Source organism: Oryx dammah, unplaced genomic scaffold (genome assembly GCF_014754425.2).
Source record: "Oryx dammah isolate SB20612 unplaced genomic scaffold, SCBI_Odam_1.1 HiC_scaffold_20, whole genome shotgun sequence".
NCBI lineage: Eukaryota > Metazoa > Chordata > Mammalia > Artiodactyla > Bovidae > Oryx > Oryx dammah.
The window spans coordinates 32,049,716-32,069,446 of NW_024070204.1; the positions used below are offsets into that span (position 1 = coordinate 32,049,716).

General features: G+C 44.9%; 1 protein-coding gene across 7 annotated transcripts in view; it reads left to right on the forward strand.

Annotated features, from left to right (window-relative positions):
- Positions 1 to 19,731, forward strand: part of RAI14 (retinoic acid induced 14) — a 162,919-nt gene that overhangs the window by 87,420 nt on the left and 55,768 nt on the right. For all 7 annotated transcript variants that reach the window (XM_040262299.1, XM_040262302.1, XM_040262303.1 and 4 more), the window contains exon 3: positions 13,043 to 13,173. In XM_040262299.1, the coding sequence (XP_040118233.1) occupies positions 13,043 to 13,173 (131 nt within the window). The remainder of the gene's footprint in view (positions 1 to 13,042; positions 13,174 to 19,731) is intronic.

Here is a 19,731-nt window from a genome sequence, read left to right on the forward strand (position 1 = left end):
CACCTTCCTCTTCCTCCCTTCTGTCTTAACATGACTCTAAGTCACAGATCAGCCTTCTGCCTGAGTTGAATCCTCTCTTCTGCCCCCTCCATCCTTATATTTTTCATTCCTCCTTTCTCCATGGACCTCTGTGCTTGCCTCAGTCTGTAAACACACTTAAATCTTGCTCATCCTGAAAAGTGCATCCATCTTCTTTAAATTGAACTGCTTTTAGCTTTCTTCTCTTGAGAGAATCAAGAATAACTTTATGTTTCTTAGCTTCTCTGTGCCCGTTTCCTCATCTGTAAAGTGAACTCAGGATGGTACTTGCCTCATAGGGTTATTGTTAATATTAAATTGTATTTATATTCTTAGATCATGTTGTTGAAAACTGAAAGTGTTAGTTGCTCACTTCAGTTCAGTTCAGTGGCTCAGTTGTGTCCGACTCTTTGCGACCCCATGAATCGCAGCACGCCAGGCCTCCCTGCTGCTGCTGCTGCCGCTGCTAAGTCGCTTCAGTTGCGTCTGACTCTGTGCGACCCTGTAGACGGCCCATGAGGCTCCCCCATCCCTGGGATTCTCCAGGCAAGAACACCAGAGTGGGTCGTCATTTCCTTCTCCAATGCATGAAGGTGAAAAGTGAAAGTGAAGTCGCTCAGTCGTGTTCGACTCTTAGCGACTCCATGGACTGCGGCCCATCAGGCTCCTCCGTCCATGGGATTTTCCAGGCAAGAGTACTGGAGTGGGTGCCATTGCCTTCTCCGACAGGCCTCCCTGTCCATCACCAACTCCCGGAGTTCACTCAGACTCAGGTCCATCGAGTCAGTGATGCCATCCAGCCATCTCATCCTCCGTCGTCCCCTTCTCCTCCTGCCCCCAATCCCTCCCAGCATCAGAGTCTTTTCCAATCAGTCGTGTCCAACTCTGTGATCCCATGGACTGTAAGCCATCAGGTTCCTCTGTCTATGGGATTCTCCAGGTAAGAATACTGGAGTGGGTAGCCATTCTGTTCTCCAGGGGATCTTCTTGATCCAGGGATTGAACCCAGATCTCTCCCATTGCAGGCAGATTCCTTACCACCTGAGTCACCAGGGAAGCATTTATGTAATATTATGTAACATTGTATGTAATTGCAATTATGTAATATTAAGCAGGAACTATAGTACAGGGTGTATGCAGGCCAGGAAGCAACAGTTAGAACTGGACATGGAACAACAGACTGGTTCCAAATAGGAAAAGGAGTACATCAAGGCTGTATATTGTCACCCTGTTTATATAACTTCTATGCAGAGTACATCATGAGAAACACTGGACTGGAAGAAACACAAGCTGGAATCAAGATTGCCGGGAGAAATATCAATAACCTCAGATATGCAATGACACCACCCTTATGGCAGAAAGTGAAGAGGAACTAAAAAGCCTCTTGATGAAAGTGAAAGAGGAGAGTGAAAAAGTTGGCTTAAAGCTCAACATTCAGAAAATGAAAATCACGGCATCTGGTCCAATCACTTCATGGGAAATAGATGGAGAAACAATGGAAACAGTGTCAGACTTTATTTTGGGGGGCTCTAAAATCACTGCAGATGGTGATTGCAGCCATGAAATTAAAAGATGCTTACTCCTTGGAAGAAAAGTTATGAGCAACCTAGATAGTAGCAGAGACATTACTTTGCCAACGAAGGTCTGTCTAGTCAAGGCTGTGGTTTTTCCAGTAGTCATGTATGGATGTGAGAGTTGGACTGTGAAGAAAGCTGAGCGCCAAAGAGTTGATGCTTTTGAACTGTGGTGTTGGAGAAGACTCTTGAGAGTCCCTTGGACTGCAAGGAGATCCAACCAGTCCATTCTGAAGGAGATCAGCCCTGGGATTTCTTTGGAAGGAATGCTGCTAAAGCTGAAACTCCAGTACTTTGGCCACCTCATGTGAAGAGTTGACTCATTGGAAAAGACTCTGATGCTGGGAGGGATTGGGGGCAGGAGAAGAAGGGGATGACCGAGGATGAGATGGCTGGATGGCATCACTGACTCGATGGACGTGAGTCTGAGTGAACTCCGGGAGTTGGTGATGAACATGGAGGCCTGGCGTGCTGCGATTCATGGGGTCGCAAAGAGTCAGACATGACTGAGCGACTGAACTGAACCGAACTGATAGTACAGTTCTTAGAGCTATATGGTTTTAGCTGTTTGGGTAGTAATAGTATCCCCTGTGGGCTTTGATAGGATTCAGTTCACATCTCTGGCCGAGCACTGACAGATGATGAGGTAGTTATTGTGTGTGTTTCTGTCTTCAGAAGTATGTCAGTTTCTTCAGGGTCAACATTACTTCATGTCAATCTTTTTATCCCTAGGGCTTTGCATAGTAACACACACAGACACACACACTGGGTTGATGTATGTAAATAAATGAGTGCCAGAGCCCAAATGAATTGGATGGGACCATCTTCAGGGTCAATATTACTTCATATCCGTCTTTTCATCCCTAGGGCTTTGCATAGTAGCGCACACACACGTGCACACACACACCCACACACACACACACACACACACACACACACACACACTGGGTTGATGTATGTAAATAAAATAAATGAGTGCTTGAGCCCAATTGAATTGGATGGAGCCATTTTTCTCCCTGAAGGGTAAAATTGGTTTGACCTATTTCCAGGTTTTTGTCTGTTCCCATGAGACTGTTTTTACCTCCCTCATGTGACATGATTTTGAAGAATAGGATAATGTTTTTAACACTAGGTAGCATAGTGTTCTTGCCTGGAGAATCCCAGGGACAGGGGAGCCTGGTGGGCTGCCGTCTATGGGGTCGCATAGAGTCAAATACGACTGAAGTGACTTAGCAGCAGCAGCGTAGTCAAAGGAAGGCATTTGATAGGAGCATGGAGCCTTTATGTACCTTTGGGACTAAGACAAAGGCATCAAAGGAGGAGAGGTTAATCAGTACTGGCTCCCAAAGTAAAAGGAAGAAAAACAAAGCTGGTGAAGGACCAGCTCTGAACTGAGCCCCTACCATCTGGCAGCAGTGGGCCAGGGGCCAAAGCTTTATGACAAACAAGACGGATGCTGGCCATTGGACTGGGCTGAACTCATAGTCGAGTGAGAGTTGACAGACCTTTAAAGATATTTTAGGAATACTGTTTAATTACAGTTGTGCCAAATACTATGGAAGAGAAGCACAGGGGAGCCCAGCAAGGGGAAGTGACCTGGTCCAGTGATGAGCAGTGATGAATAGGCGGGCAGAAATGAATAGGGTGATCTGTGAAGTGGGTCAGGTGGAGGGACCAGCCTGTTTCTGGATGGAGGTGTTTATGATGTGTTATGTCCATGTCATAGCATTCATTGTTTATGTGGAGTCACATAACACAGTCTGTTAAAGGGAAGCTGATAGATTTCAGAGTGATTCGCGACACACCCTAACCTGCATGTGTGAATAACCTGACATAAAAATGTGGGGAGAGGGAGACTCATTTTAGACGAACGTAAGTTTTGGTCCGAAGTAACTAACATTATATAGAAGGCTCTTTATGATGCTGCTGGGCTTGTTAGACAGGAAGATGGTGAGATTTTAAAGTCCTGGTGTATTAGTAATTTCCTGCGTTTTCCATGGACGCTAAAAAGGACAGTCTTGTAAGGCCTCACTTGGATCAGCTCACTATTTACACGCTCTTCTAAATACATCTTGCATTTTTCAATTGTTGTGTCTTCTCTCCATTAATGTAAATATTGCTCATTACAGAGTTTAGTTTATCATCCAGTCAAATAGCCTTCCCGCCCCAGCTGAAAGTTGTCCCTCTCTTTTATTGGACTGATTTCCAATTTTACTCCCTTTTTCACTCTGATGTTTTGTTTCATATTGTTGGCATATTTCTCATATTGCTATATTTTGTTTCAATATATAGAAAATTCAGTAAAGACTATGCATTCGTGTAAAGGAGTCTGAATGATTGTTGTTTAGCGACTAAACAACTACATTGTATAACCAGGTAGAATTCCTTCCAGTTTACTGATAGGAATTGAGAGACTCAGATGTCAGTGACCTGCTCCATTCCACCTAAATGGGAGGTCTTGGTGCTGGAATACAAATACACGAATGTAAGATCTATAGAATGGAGAAGATCCCCTGGAGAAGGAAATTGCTACTCACTCCAGTATTCTTGCCTAGAGAATTCCATGGATAGAGAAGCTTGGCGGGCTGCAGTCCATAGGGTTGCAAAGAGTTGGACATGACTGAGCGACTAAGCACCTTAGCATACCTAGTAGGTAGATATCTAATAATTGCTGACTGGTACAGTCAATAGGGAAAAATATCATCTGGCTTGAAGTATGTCAGCTTCTTGTCCTCTTTCTTAAAATGGGAGCTATGTTCTTTTTTTCTTCTCGGATGGTATGAATCTGAGGTCTTCCCAGTGGTGAAAATGGTGTCTCCTTTGTCTAATGTTCATTTTAGCCTAACTGATTGTTTTGGCAAAACAGTCTCCTTTCCATAAACTAGAGAGAGAAATGCCGTCTTTCTAAAGGTAATCTCTCAAATAGACTTCTCCAGATGGCTGCTCAAGCTCCATCCACCGGGAGCTATGCAAGTGTTTGATCCTTAGGGTTTTCAGCATTTTTCCTAAAGGAAGTCAAAGAAACTTTCTCTTCCTGGATCACTGTACCACTGGATTATTTTGGTTTGGGCTGGTGTATTCCCAAACTCAAACCTGCCTGCTAGCCCGATGCCTGTGACCGCTCAGTTTCCACTGGGTTTCCAGTTCCCAGTGATTAAACCAAAATAAAAGAAGGTGATGCCATGTCTGGCCAGGGGCAGACGCTGCCAGATGCCAAAGCCCAGTGTTCATCACACAGTTGACAGGGTCTCTGCTATCCTGGCAGGAGGCATGCTCGACTTTCAAAAGGCCAAGCTTGAAGGAAAAGCTCTTAAGTGAGTGAGTGTCATTTGGAAATGATTTGATGAATAGGACAGTTACAGGCCAGCCATTGAAAATCCCCTATGTGATATTTTAGCAGGAATGCTTGGAGCCCACATGGAAGGTAAGGTCTGCCTTTCCCACATGCTGCCCTTCATAGCTGACACATTACACATGTCTCCGGAGCGTAACATATGGCTTCCTGAACTTGAAAATGGGGCCCAGCGTGCTCTGTTGAAATAGTGTCTGTTTAAACAGTCTCCTGGAGAAGTGAGCCACAGTCACTAAAATAGTTAATTTCATGTCTGCGAATGTCTTCTCTAGAGCCCTTTAAAATGTGCGTGTGTGTGTGTTTAAGGAGCATAGTAAAAAATTTGCAAATTTAAGGCTTTGACTGCCTTTGAAGGGGTTGTGAACCATCCTTACTAATTTGTACATTTTGAAAGACTCATAGCGTAAACCAAAAATGGAACAGTGCAGATCATCTAATTCAAGCCTAATCATAATCACCATTTTTTTTTGTTGTTGGTGCCTTATATCTGCCAGGCCCTTTATATCAGGCTGAGCGGTAAGGAATCCTCCTGCCAGTGCAGGAGACATGGGTTCGACACCTGGGTTGGGAAGATCCCCTGGAGAAAGGAATGGCTACCCACTCCAGTATTCTTGCCTGGAGAAATCTCATGGACAGAGGAGCCTGGCAGGCTATAGTCCACGTGGTCATAAGTTGTTTAGCGACTAAACAACCACATTGTATAACCAGGTAGAATTCCTTCCAGTTTACTGATAGGAATAGAGAGACTCAGATGTGAATGACCTGCTCCATACCACCTAAATGGGAGATTGTGGTGCTGGAATTTCAACTCAGAAGCACTAAAAATGTGGAGCATATCTTTCTCTATGCCAGGAATTCTTAATTTGGGCTTATAGATGGGCTTTGGGTAGGGATTTAAGCTGGAGAACCCTCTTTTGAATGCAGACATTTGTGTGTTTGTGCGTTATTCTGAGTAAAGTCCATATGTTTATCGGATTCTCCTGGAGGTTTGTGTGGCCTCCTAACAACTGTACTTTGACAGCAGGCTCTGTTCAGTGTAGAGACAAGAAGACAGCCAGTAAGAATGCAAACCTTCCAAAGTCATTTGATCTGGTGTTGCTTTGACCAGAAAATGAACCACAAGTCTTCTTCCTAAACTCGTGTGTGTGTGTGTGTGAAATAAGTCACATATAGAGAATGTAGCCTTTAGTGAACATCTGTGCGTGCTGCCTGCTGTGTCTGACTGTGACCCCAGGGACTGTGGCCCACCAGTCTCCTCCATTCTTGGGATTCTCCAGACAAAAGTACTGGAGTGAGTTGCCACGCCCTCCTCCGGGGAATCTTTCTGACCCAGGGATCTAACCTGTATGTCTCGCGTCTCTTACATCTCCTGCATTGACAGATGGGTTCTTTCCCACTATCACCTGGGAAGCCCAGTGAACGTCTGCAAGAGGCCCTGTAACCAGGTCAGGAAATTGAGCCAGACTCTAGAAGATGTCCGTTTCTTCAGATGCCATGCCTCTACCCAAACTACTGTCTTGACTTCTGTGGTATCCTTGTGCTTTTTTTTATGGTTTTACCATCTTTATATATATGTACCGTTAAACAATATGGATCCAGTTTTCCTGTTTTTGTCTTTATACACACACAGTCATACTATTGTGTTCTTGGTGTCTTGCTTAGTTAGTGAAAGTTGCTCAGTTGTGTCCGACTCTTTATGACCCCATGGACTACACAGCCCATGGAATTCTCCAGGCCAGAATACTAGAGTGGGTAGCCTTTCCCTTTTCCAGGAGATCTTCCCAACCCAGGGATCTAACCCAGGTCTCCCACACTGCAGGCAGAATTTTACCGGCTGAGCCCCAAGGGAAGCTACCTTCACCAATATTGTTGTAACTGTCCACGTTGCTGCACGCAGTTGCAGTTCGTTCACTTTCATTGCGGTGTTGTCTTCCATTGCTTGGTTATATTGTAATTTATTTATCTTCTGTTATTGGATATTTGATTATTTGTAAATTTTGCCTATTATGAGCAATGCTTTCATTAACATGTTATACATGTCTTATACATGGGTTCCACATGCAACTCCTAGGGAAAGCCTAATATATTTATTAAGTTTTTGTAGGAAGTGCAGTACTTACTTCCATGAGGCAAAAGTGAAGAATTCTTCTCTTCTCCCGTCCCTGTCCTTAACAACAACACTTTGTGGAGGAAGAAAATTCTTTCAAGTAAATTCTCTGCTTTGCCTTAGCACGAGTTCTGGTTGTCCCCAAACTTGCAATCAGAGCAGTCGTTGAACTTGGGTCAGTCCAGGGCTCTCTCCCCAGCCCTACACCCCAGCTCACTGAGACCGGAACCTCCAGGATGGGGCCTGGGGGGAGTCTGTGTGTTTAACCAGTTCCCAGACCATTCCCATGACTGGGGGACACTGGGTTTACCCTGATGAATTGATGAGGCATGGATCCTTGGTTGGGAAGAGATTTGGAGGAGGTGTATCTATGACTAAAATCTTGGAAAATTGGCCTTAGAAAGAAAAGTTGAGGGAGCTGGATTTGTTTAGCTTGTTTAAAAAAAAAAAATCTGAACCATGATTAAACAGGGTTTTTTTTTTTTGCAAAAGGATGAAAGAGTTAGAAATGAAAAAAACATTTCCCACGTCAGATATTGTGGAAGAAACTCCTACTAAAATCAGCAGATATTGAACATTTACTCGGCACCTTGGGGGTAAGAAATAAAGGCTGTTGTCAGTGCCTTGAGGGAGCTGGAGACAAAATGAGTACATGCTGAGCTGGCGCACAAAAGCCAGGACATGATATTTCATCCAGTCTAGACTGCGGGCTTCAGTGGAGGTGAGTGGGCGGGCCCTTAGGAGGAGAAGCCAGAGAGAGGTCACCAGGAAAGGCTGGAAGTGCCTGCAGGGTGTGCGCTGGGCTTTAGAAGGCTGCCCCTCTGTAGGCGGAGGGATGGGATGACTGCACCCTGAAGCAGTGATGTCCATTTATTTTTTTATTGTGATACCCCAGTAAGAAATATATTTTATATCACTACCCACTACATACTTAAAAGTTTCATGGAATGTTTAGCCTTATTACATATTATGCATGTGATGCTTAAAATTTCTTTATATATATATATATATATATTTTAATGTTGGGTTAACCCAGTACGAGGTTGAAAACACTGTTCTAAGGGGGCCAGGAGCCCAGTGTGAGGCACAGCTGAGTCTGCCCTGAGCCTGCCTTATTGGGATTGCCAGTAAGGGAAAGGGGTTGCTGATGTGATGGTGGGCTCCCGAAATCGTCCTCGATTACAGAATGTGAGTGAATTACTTTGGAATGTTATGACACAAGTTCACACTTTACCTATCATGAGTGTTGAGCCAATAGACACAACCAAGCTAGAGATCTGGAGAAGGAAGGATTAATTATTGAAGCAAGTAAGGGGAACACTGGGAATCTCAGCCAAACCAGTGCCTCCCCAACAGCAAAATGAAGGAAATTTTAAGCTAAGTGTACATCCATATTCCACTGGAAAAGACCCTGATGCTGGGAAAGACTGACAGCAGGAGGAGACAGGGACAGCAGAGGACCAGATGGTTGGATGGCATCACTGACTCATGAATTTGAGCGGGCTTCAGGAGACAGTGGAGGACAGAGGAGCCTGGCGTGATGCAGTCCATGGAGTCACAAAGAATTGGACATGACCTAATGACTGAACAACAACATTCATATTCCTGCAGGGGCTTGAGCAGAGGAGAACTCAGCATAGAATTGGGGTGTAAGGATCAACAGAATCCGAGCTTTACTTAGTTGAAGTCAGGAGGGTCAACATCATCATCCCATCCTCCACCTGGGTGGGGGCCTTAGTTCCTGCCGGTATGTGAGTCAGTTAGCTGCTCAGTCATGTCTGACTCTTAGCAACCCCATGGACTATAGCCCGCCAGGCTCCTCTGTCCATGGGCTTCTCCAGGCAAGAATATTGGAGTGGGTAGCCAGTCCCTTCTCAACCCAGGGATCGAACCTAGGTCTCCTGTATTGCAGGCAGATTCTTTTCCATCTGAGCCACCAGGGAAGCTCTTCTCAAAGATGTATTGTTATTATGTCTATCCCCTGAGGAGGAACTAGGACTCTGTCACTGCGCTATTGTTTGACTGCCTGTTTCTGTTTCTGCATTCCTTGTTTTCCCTGATTACTGAGACTTGTTCAAGGGCAAGGATTGTGGCCAGACTCAGACCACAAAATGGCTTAGGACAGAGTGGCTTCTCTTTTGTCAAGAAAGCCGTTCCTGGATTTCTTTCTCCAGGGATCCCCTAACCTATCTGCTTACAATACCAGATATGAGAGTGGGGCGTCCTTCATATGAAGAAAGTTTTCCAACTTTCCTGACAACAATTGGATGTCCAACAATTCAGTTCAGTTCTGACACTAATGCCCTGGAGTTAACATCTGATTCCACAGGTTAAAGGGCTCAATCCCACAAGATTGCCCCCACTTCAGATGCCAGAGTCAAGTCCTCGGCCAACCATCTGTCTCACTGACCAGCTGTAAAGTCCAGGTGTTCCCACAGCCCCTTGTCCAGGTTTGACAATTCACTAGAAATACCAGTTAGAACCCAGGAAGGCACTTCACTTTCCAGTGTCAGTTTATTATACATGATGCAATTCAGCAATAGCCAGATAGAAGAAATGCTTGGGGCAAGGTATGGAGTGTCTGCCACATGCGTGTGGGCGCCCAGCTCTTCCATGGCTTCTGCAGCAAAACCACGCGCTCAGCACCTTTATAACTGAGCGGGACGCCATGGGGCCTCCCAGGACAGACCCCTCCCCTGTATCCTCTGCTGCAGGTCCTCTCTGAAGTACCCAAATAATAGTATCTCATACACATTTCCTGAGTTTTTTCAGATGCTAGAAAACCACCACTAAATGGAAGAACTAGTTAATGATCAGGAGCACGGAGCCCCCAAACCTTCTGGCCCCTAAGAACAGATGCTGTTAACCACCCATCGACTAATCAGAGAATTGTTCAGGAGCCGATCACATACCCTGGAACGCCCCTTCCCTCACCTGACCTTTAGAAATGCCTTGCTGAAACCTTCAGAGAGTTCAGAGTTTTCGTCGGGGGGGGGGGCGGGGGGCATGAGCCACCCTTTCTCCTTGCATCGCCCTGCAATAAACCATTCTCTGCACCAGATTCCAACATTTCAGTTTCTTGGGCCTTGCTGTGTGTCGGGCACAGGAATATGTGTCCGGTAACAGATGCACATGTAACTAATTTTAGGGAGCCCCTGCAATCAGACTTTTCTCAACCAAAAGTTGAGTGCCTTAGTTGCACTGAGAAGGAAAATCCTTTCATGTGGCCTTTCTTTGCTTAAGTACTTTCAATCATGTCCTCTGAGATTTAATATCCTTTTGATCTTCCCAATCCAGTTTTAATTGGGTCAGTTTAAGTTAGGGAAGGATTTTAAAAGACAACACTAATAATGGAGCAGTCGGGATGATGTAGATAGGAATAACTGGTTGGAAATGTGCTTCAGTAAACGTTTTTTGTTTTGTTGTGGCTTGTAAAATGCAGTCTGGAGGGAAGTAAGCTGCAATCCATTTCTCTTAGTGTTTGCTACATTTTGTCATTAAGTGAAGCCTGCAATTCTACTGACAAACACTTGTGCCATGGGCAATGTATTTGTTCTGTTCCCCTTCAATAGGAAGCCTGATTTGTTTTTTATAAGTTATTTTTTAAGACGTGAATTTATTTTATTATTATTTTTTTGGCCATGCCACGTGGCATGTGGGATCCTAGTTCTCTGACCGGGGATCAAACCTACGCCCCCTGCCTTGAAAGTGTGGAGTCTTAACCACTAGACAACCGGGGAAGTCTCAGGAAACTTGATTTGTAATAAAAGATAAAAACCAGTGTCTTCTCTGTGAGTAAATTGTAGGAGAATGGTGGATAATTTGGCCTAGACACGTTCTTTCTTTGCTAAACAATGTTTAGAAAACCTTTGTGTAGAGCCACACTGTTCTGTGTGATATCCACTAGCTACTGGCACTTGATATCTAAAATTAAATTTTTGAAATTCAGGTCCTCAGTCTCACTGGCCACATTATCAGTGCTCTATAGCCACATGTGGCTAATGCGAGATTGGTGGTTGAGGCCAGATAGTTGTGTGTTGTGGGGAGAGGGGTATCCCGATCATTGTAAGGTATTTAGCGTCACCTCAGCCTCTACCTACCAGATCCTGGTAGGACTCCCTAGTCATGACAATCAAAACTGCATGTCAGGATTGCCAAATGTCCCTTGAGGGGCAGTCAGAATCACTGGCCCACTGGCTACAGTTTTGGGACAGTTGCAGATATAGAACATTTCCATCATCACAGACTGTGCAATTCTAGAATAATTCCTAGCAGAGTTTGGCTTTGGACATTTTCTAGATTAAACCTTTTAAGCTTTAGAGTAAGGACAGTGATCGTTCAGTTCACAGCCTTGGGAAACTGAGACACACACAGGTGGTGGTGTTTTTTTGGGGGTGAGGGTGGTGACTTAATATCTGAAGCATATATAAGTACCCATGTGGTGTTCTGGACTTCATGCAGCCTAGAGGACAGATGCACTCTTTCTGTGCTCTTACACTCAGTGATGGCAAGGAGAAGGAGGACTTGCCCTTCATGGGGAAAGGAGGGAGTCCTGAGAAATGGAAGATGTCCAGCCCTGAGACTCTCAGAGAAGGAAACTTCTGACTTGAGCCCTGGGTTACCTTTTCCATGGCCTGTGGCTTTCCTGAAAGCCCTGCCTCTAGGCTAGAGTTGAAAGGGGTGCTGGGGCCATCTGCTGGCCCCACCCTTGCTCTTTGAGAGGCACAGTCTTACTGAGTTTTCTGGTTCCATGAGTGCAGAGAGATGCAAATTGTCCTGAGCCCATGGAAGACTGTAGTCCTAAAAGAATCCCTCCTGTTACTTTTAAATCTCCAGTGTCTCCTCTACATTTTCCTGGAAGTGGTCCATGGCAGGGTCTTTACTATGAATTGCCTGGTGATTCTTATTTTCAGGGTCACAGGAAAGCAGCCAGCCCTAGAGACCTGTCTGTAGAAAGTGTTGGGGAGAGAGGAAGGTTCCCTTTCAGGGCAGAGTCGTCCATCCCTGGAGGCTCCAGAAAGTAGGCTTAGCAAGGGTGCGGTGGGGGTGTGTCTGGAAAGCAGGCTGGTCTTGCAGTTTCCCAGGGGCTTTGAGGTGTCCCAGGGTCCCTCCTCTGTGAACCCCATGGGCCTCACACGCCTCCTGTTGACTCTTCTTTCATCACAAGTTTGTTCTCTGCTCTAAAATGTTCAGTGGCTCACTGCTGCCTTTCCACGTTGGACACTTCTTAGTACTCAAGGCTCTTTTTACTCTGATATCAAGATCTTCTCTATCCCTTAATAAGATTAGAAATTAGTTTTTGTGCTGCCAAAAGCTTTCCTGTTACTGCCGTTTGCAGAACTATTCTCTCGGAGCTGAGGGTCCGTGGTGGTAGAAGCTTTGCTCAGGGCCATTTGATCTGTAATAGCTCGTTCAGGAAGAAGTTTTGTTTCTGGTGATAGTCTGTTGAGTTGGAAGCCTAGACAACTACTTAAAACCAGCATACAACTCAAAACTGCAGTAAATGGGCCGGAAGAAGTGACAGCAAAAGTAGATAGGGGGGTTGCCTGTGTAAATCCTCAGGCGGCCTTGGGCTGGTGGCTGGTTGGTCCTGTTCCTTTATGGGCCCAGTGAGCTGTAGACCAGGTCAAAGGTCAGTGTTCTGCGGTGCCAGCTGTCAAGTTTAGCCACAAATAAGCTAATGTGTAAACTGGCCTCTTGGTCTTTGAAAGTTGCTTCATCTTCCCCATTTCAGTTGAAAGAAGTTGCTTTGTTGCAGAGTTTGGTGACCGGCTGCTATTTCATTGAACTGTGGATGTTTTCTTTTGGGAAACCAGCCTTTTTAGGTGTCTCCATGGTGAAGGGAAAGGTATTTTTAAAGTTGCCCATTGCAGGGCAGGTTCTCATTTGAGTGACAGGGAGGGTGGAGAGCGAGGACATTCCAGATCCTGAAGGCAGGATAGCCGTGGCTGCTGTCACTTACTGGCTCTACGTGTCCCCTTTGCTCCACAGACCAACGAGTGGAACAAGAATGATGACCGACTGCTGCAGGCCGTGGAGAATGGAGATGCTGAGAAGGTGGCCTCGCTGCTGGGCAAGAAGGGGGCCAGTGCCACCAAGCATGACAGCGAGGGCAAGACGGCGTAAGTTAATGAGATTGGCTTCTGACAGCCACGTCTGGGTTCTCAGCTTGTTCTCTGAAGTTCTCAGGATCCCTAGGGAAACTTTGCAAGAGCGTCTAGTGCTACCCCCACCGCCCACCCCTTGTTAAAATATGTAAGAGGATATTTTAGTATAGTTCCTCTCAGAGTTCCAAGTAACACATTTGAGTTTTGCCTTGAATGGTTACATTTGTTCCTGGTGTAACCAAAGATTTTGCCAGAGAACAAATAGCACCAGCCTCGTAACCAACTAACTGATAGGTAGGAAATGAATCTGATCCCAGATTAGAAACAGCGTAAAAGAGAAAGTTTTTTTTTTTTTCCATAACCTTGAAACCTTATTATTTATAGTATTTGTTGTTCAGTTGCTCAATCGTGTCCGACTCTTTGCGACCGCATGGACTGCAGCACGCCAGGCTTCCCTGTCCTTCACCATCTCCTGGAGCTTGCTCAGACTCATGTCCATTGAGTCAGTGATGCCATCCAACCATCTCATCCTCTGTCCTTCCTTACCCTGGTCATCTTACAGAGAGGTTATTGACTTTAGATTTCTAATCTGGACTTTTATCAGCTAGGATTGTGTAGTCCTCGCACCTCAATTTTTTCACTATACAGTGGAGATGACAGTATTCAACCTCTAGGGTAGTTATGAGAATAAAACAAGATACTGACATTGGTTGGGTGACCCCAGAAGCAGGCTGTGAGGTGTGGATTTGAGTGCAAGAAGTTTTTATAGCCCGTGATCTCAGCAAGCGGACAGTAAGGGAACGAAGCCTCTATAGCATGTTATTGACAGGTTACTGCTATGAGCAACTGAGACTCATTCCCACTAAGGACCTCTGGGAATCTGTCTAGACTTAGAGTAGGGGTTAGCCAACTATGGCTCAACTGTCTGCCTTTGTAAATCAGGTTTTGTTAGAATGCAGCCACACCTATTCATTCAGCATTGTTCGTGGCTGCTTCTGCACTGCAAAGGCAGATTTGAGTCTTAAGACAAGGACTGTGTGGCCCACAAAGCCTAACAATTTAACTAGTTTGCTTACCCCAGGTTTAAAGTATGCTTCAGAGTTGTCCCAGTACTCTTGCCTAGAAAATTCCATGGATGGAAGAGCCTGGTGGGCTACAGTCCATGGGGTCGCAAAGAGTCGGACACAACTGAGCGACTTCACTCACTCACTCACTCAGAGTTGTCCCACCCAAGAGGTCAGGAAACTGGGGTATCTCTTCCTGACCTCCTGACCCTGCAAGATCGAGTGCCTTTGCTAGGGGCGATAACGCTCATGGCCAGAACACCACTAAAAGGGTGAAGGAGGGGCACCTACAGCCATAGATGCCAGGTGTAAAAAGCTGCACAGTGCCCAGCCCACAGTAAGCATTTGATACAGCCAGCTCCCTTCCTTTCTTGTCCTAGATTACTGTTGCTCTCCTAGGGTGCTTTTATTTCTATTTTTTTTCAACTTTGTTTTTGATCCTGCTGCACTTCTTGTGGGATCTTAGTTCCCCGGCCAGGGGTTAAACTCATTCATATCCCTTGCATTGGAAGGCAGATTCTTAACCACAAGACTGCCAGGGAAGTCCACCCTGGGGTGATTTTTAAAATATGGATGCCATGCCCACCCTGATGTTCTGAATCATTTGGTCTAGGCAGAGGACCAGGAATCCATATTTTTAAAAGTATCCCATGTAGATTCATCCAGAGAGAACCATTCTCTAGAAAATAGATTGAGTGTAGATTGAAGCATAGATATGAAGGATAAATGGCAAATTGTCAGGGAAAATTGTCCCATTTTAGTGTTATGCTGTGTGCTAAGTTGCTTCACTCGTGTCTGACTCTTTGCAACCCCATAGACTGTAGCCCACCAGGCTCCTCTGTCCGTGGGATTCTCCAGGCAGAATACGGGAGTGGGTTGCCATGCCCTTCTCCAGGAGATCTTCCTGACCCAGGGATCAAACCCACATCACTTAAGTCTCTTACATTTGCAGGCATGTTCTTTACCACTAGCACCACCTGGGAAGCCCCAAATTAACCTCTCTTCCCAGCACCCATAGAAAAGGGTGATCCCATAGAGGAGACCCCAACTCTGTTGATTGCCAGCCACAAGGAAGCTCAAAGGGCTAAGCTTTCTGTAGGAACCAGGCTAGCCAGCACATAAAGAGGAGAGGGTACACGTTCTCACACAGGTCAGGGTCTGGTTCTGTAGGAGATGGGCTTGTCCTTTCAGCCAGTCACCCTAAGTTGAACTCCACCCCCCAGGCCTCAGCTTGACTTCTTCTTGGCAGAGACCTGTCTCAGATGTGGGCACAAGGCCATATCCTTGGGAGCCCTGACTTGCTAGTCAGGGTAGTAGGCTGGCTTTGGCTGTTGGCTAATGTTTTGTTGCATCAGTTGCCTACTCAACCTTATGTGACTGTTAGTTCTTACGTCTCTTGCACTCTAGACTATAACTTCCTTGCTAGAAGGGACGGTGACCTTAAAGTTCCCAGCTGGAATTATCTAGCCAGCAGCTTGGTTTATAGTATTCTTTTTAAAATAATTTTTATTTTTGGCTGCACAGGATCTTCACTGCTGCACAGGCTTTCTCTAGTTGTGGTGAGCAGAGACCACTTTCTGTTGTGGTATATATGCTTTTCATTGTGGTGGTTTCTCTTGTTGTGGAGTACAGGTTCTAGATGGATGGGCTCAGAAGTTGCAGCTCACAGTCTCTAGAGCACAGGCTCAGTAGTTGTGGTGCAGGAGCTTAGTTCCTTTGGCATGCGGGGTCTTCCCGGACCAGGGTTCGAACCCGTGTCCCCTGCATTGGCGAATTCTTAACCATTGGACCACCAGGGAAGTTCTATAGTAGGTAGCCAATAAATATTTGTTGGATGAGTTAATTAACCTTTTCTGGTGATGCTACATTTGGAGTTCAAGCTCTCTGAGCTACAGTGGCAGAGGCCACCCTCTTAAGCCTGTCCTGAGACTTTTAGCAGTAGGCCTGGTGCTTTTGTATTACTCCGCATACCACCATACAACTTTCTAGGCTCTCCTCCTCCTCGCAGTCTGGCTCTGCAGATGTCTGCACAAGAAAACCTTTATAGCCATCCCAGAGAAAGAGAAGGGAACTGTTCATGATAGTTTTGTCCAAGACAATACTCACTAAAAAAAAAAAGAAAACTTAGATTAGCAGCTTTGCCATAATTATGATCACCTTGATCAATCTGTGCCTTTTGTTAACAAGATATTCATTATGTATAGAACAGATGGTCAAATTTATTTTCTCTTATCTCTCTTTTTTAATTGTAAAATATACACATCATAAAACTTACCAGTTTAACCATTTTAAAGTATCCATTTTAGTGGCATTAAGTACATTCACAGTGTTGTACAACTACCATCATTATCTAGTTCCAGAAAGTTTTCATCACCCCTAAAGGAAACCCACACCCATTAAACAGTGACACTCCTCAACTTCCCCTCCCACTCTTCCTGGCGACCACTAATCTGCTTTGTGTCTTTATGAATCAGCCTATTCTAGATATTTCATACAAACGGAATCATACTATATGAGGCCCTTTGTCTCTGGCTTCTTTCAGCTTAATGTTTTCAAGGTTCATCCTCATTGTAGCATGAATCAGTAGTTCGTTCTGTTCTTTTCAACTAGAAATGCACACAGCAGTTACAAAAAAAAATCACCACCTTCATTTAAAAGATGATAAAACTAAGGTCCACGTGATGCATCTCTCCCTGAATTAACCCTGAGCCATTTCTAACATCTCTGCCTTTGCACTTACAAGCCACCATTTTTCCCTTCAGTGACACCTAGGTAGAAAACTAGAGAGACGTCTATGCAAAAGGAAGAGAGGAGGTAATTAATTTTTCTGTGCAAGATTTTTTATAAGGCATCATCTGCTAACATTAAACTTTTCTGGTTGGACTCTTCCTTTTGATTTTTAAAGTTATTAACTGATAATGGTAAGAATTTAGTTTTCAAAGCCACTATAGAATTAAACCTATCTGGCTTCATATTTTCTTTCAAATCTAATAGTCTTAGTGTTGAGAAGGAGGGGAGAGGGGTGCTGTGGGATTAGAAATCATCGCTCTTGTCCCTTTGTTCTGTGTGTGTTAGTCGCTCAGTTGTGACTAATTCTTTGCAACCTCATGAACAGTAGCCCTCCAGGCTCCTCTGTCCATGGTATTCTCCAGGCAAGGATACTGGAGTGAGTAGCTGTTCTCTTCTCCAGGGGATCTTCCTGACCCAGAGATGAAACCCAGGTCTCTTGAATTGCAGGCAGATTCTTTACTGTCTGAGCCACTAGGAAAGCCTGTCCCTTTGGTACCACGTAATTCTGCAAGGCCAAGTGTCTGCTGTAACAGTGAGCCCCAAGCAGCATTGTTCCCTTGGTTTCTGCCTTCTTACCTTGCAAGTCTACACTTCTGGCTTTGGGTTAGTCTAATCTGTGCATTCCTGCCTGCATGTATGTGCATGCCCCTCAAGCTATGGAGACTTTGCTGTTCTTGTTCCTGTTCTTTCCACGTGCATCTGGTTTGGTGTCAGGGAAATGGGGAACTCCTTAGGAGCAGTTCTGAATTCAGGGCCGACCAATGCAGAGTGTTCCTCCCTCAAGAACTCTGGCTCCATCAGCCCCCTGGAGCTTGCAGGGCCTGCATTTGTTGGAGGATGTGTATAGAATGGTTTGCATTTGTCTCCAAAGGGTAAGACTAGATCACATACCTGGAAGTTAGGTCCTTGACAGGACTTGGCCTCGTTCTCTGCCCACTCATTAGGGTTTACCCTTTGATTTATGCACACCTCCATATCAAAATGAATTTGGAGGCCTGTCTTCTAATGAGCTTTTGTGATAACCCATTTTGTCATCTTGTTCAGTGATGCACAGGGTTTTCCTATTGCTTAACAGCCTGGAGTCCTGACTTTGGCTTTCAAGGGCCTCCTGGTGGCCCTGCCCTTGTTTTGCTGTTTTCTTACTCATTTCTTCTGCTGGAGGTGGCACTGTCTGCTCCCTGCCTTCCTCTCCTGTGAGACCATCTAGGTGTTTGCCCCAGGTTCTCTAGTCTAGAATGCCTTCCTCCCTGATATTCTCAGTCCTTAAAAAAATATTTTGTCTTCTCTTTGAGATACTAGAATCTTGACTGAAAAACTTGATGTAGAAAAGTCTCTACAGCTTAAATATGAACTGTATTTTTTTTGGCCATGCCATGTGGATGCAGGATATTACTTCCCTGACCAGGGATTGAACCTGTGCCTCCTGCATTGGAAGTGCAGAGTCCTAACCACTGGATTGCTAGGGAAGCCCCCAAGATCTGTGTTTTCTGAGTGACTCAAATCCCTTACAACATGGAAGCTCTGTGAGGACAGGGATCCTATGATTTCAGTGGTGCTGTTGGTTTCTCCCACTGTTCCAGGCATATAAGAGGCACTTGGCTGCTATTTGTGTAAGGGAACTTTTCAGCATGGTTCTAATGGAGAAAACACTCTTTTTGCTGGTACTGTCTCATGGGTAAAGTTGTTATGGATGAACTAACTTGGGGCTCAAGAGGGAAAAAGCCGTCCTGGTGAACATCATGACCTGACACACGTCTCTCCCAGCTTCCAGTGCAATTTCAGTAGAGACAAACTCAGCCCTCACTACCTAGAGAATCAGACAACCCAAAAAGTCCGAAGAATGAGGCAGCCATCTCGGTTGACATTCTCCAGAAGCTTCCATAACCCAAGGTCAATAACCAGATGGGTGGTTTAGTAATTTTTCAGACTTTTCGGTTCTTCCTGGAATACTTCCTTTAGGGAGAGATAAGAGACCTTGTCTGAATTTTTTTTTCCTCTAAAACTGATCTAAGAGGGGTTAAAAAGTGGGGGGAAGCAATCAAATAACTGAAATTCATTTCACAAAGAGTAAAAGAAAGGTGATGTCTTGGGTCAGAAGAGAACAAAATAGAGCCGGGCAGAGAGCTTCAGCCGCGGGCTGTGTTTATGGAGTCAAGCTTGGCTTCCCTCAGCCCATCTGTTCTCTTTCCACAGTGGAGGTGAGGAAGCGGGAGATGCCATTGCCCTAAAACCTCTCACCATAGAGCAAGCTAATTGTTTCAAGATGGTTTCCCCTACATTTGGATGTGCATTTAATTAAAGTTATGTGTGTTTGTTTTAGGAACAACCAGACTAAATAAAATCACTGCTGGGACTGTGGTATTTGAAGAAATACCACCCAGCCATGTGTGTATAAAGACAAATATATATATATATATAGTCTTCATCCATGTTTAGCCCACCTTTCAAAAACTTATCTTTTTGGCTTTGAAAACAAGAATTTGTGCAAGTATTTTTAGATAACTCGGTGGCACTTACATGTATAATAGAAGAGGTAGTCCTCAAATTCTGCAGATCAGTATGAGAAGGGGCTTCTCTGGCCGGTGGCTTACTGTACTTCTGACTCTTCCTGTTTTCTGGAAGAGATAACCAAGAGATTTCCAAAACTGAAAACCCTTGGAAATCAAGTCATACCACCTGGTTGCCTTCTCTCACAGCTCTCAAATTCATTTACCTAAAA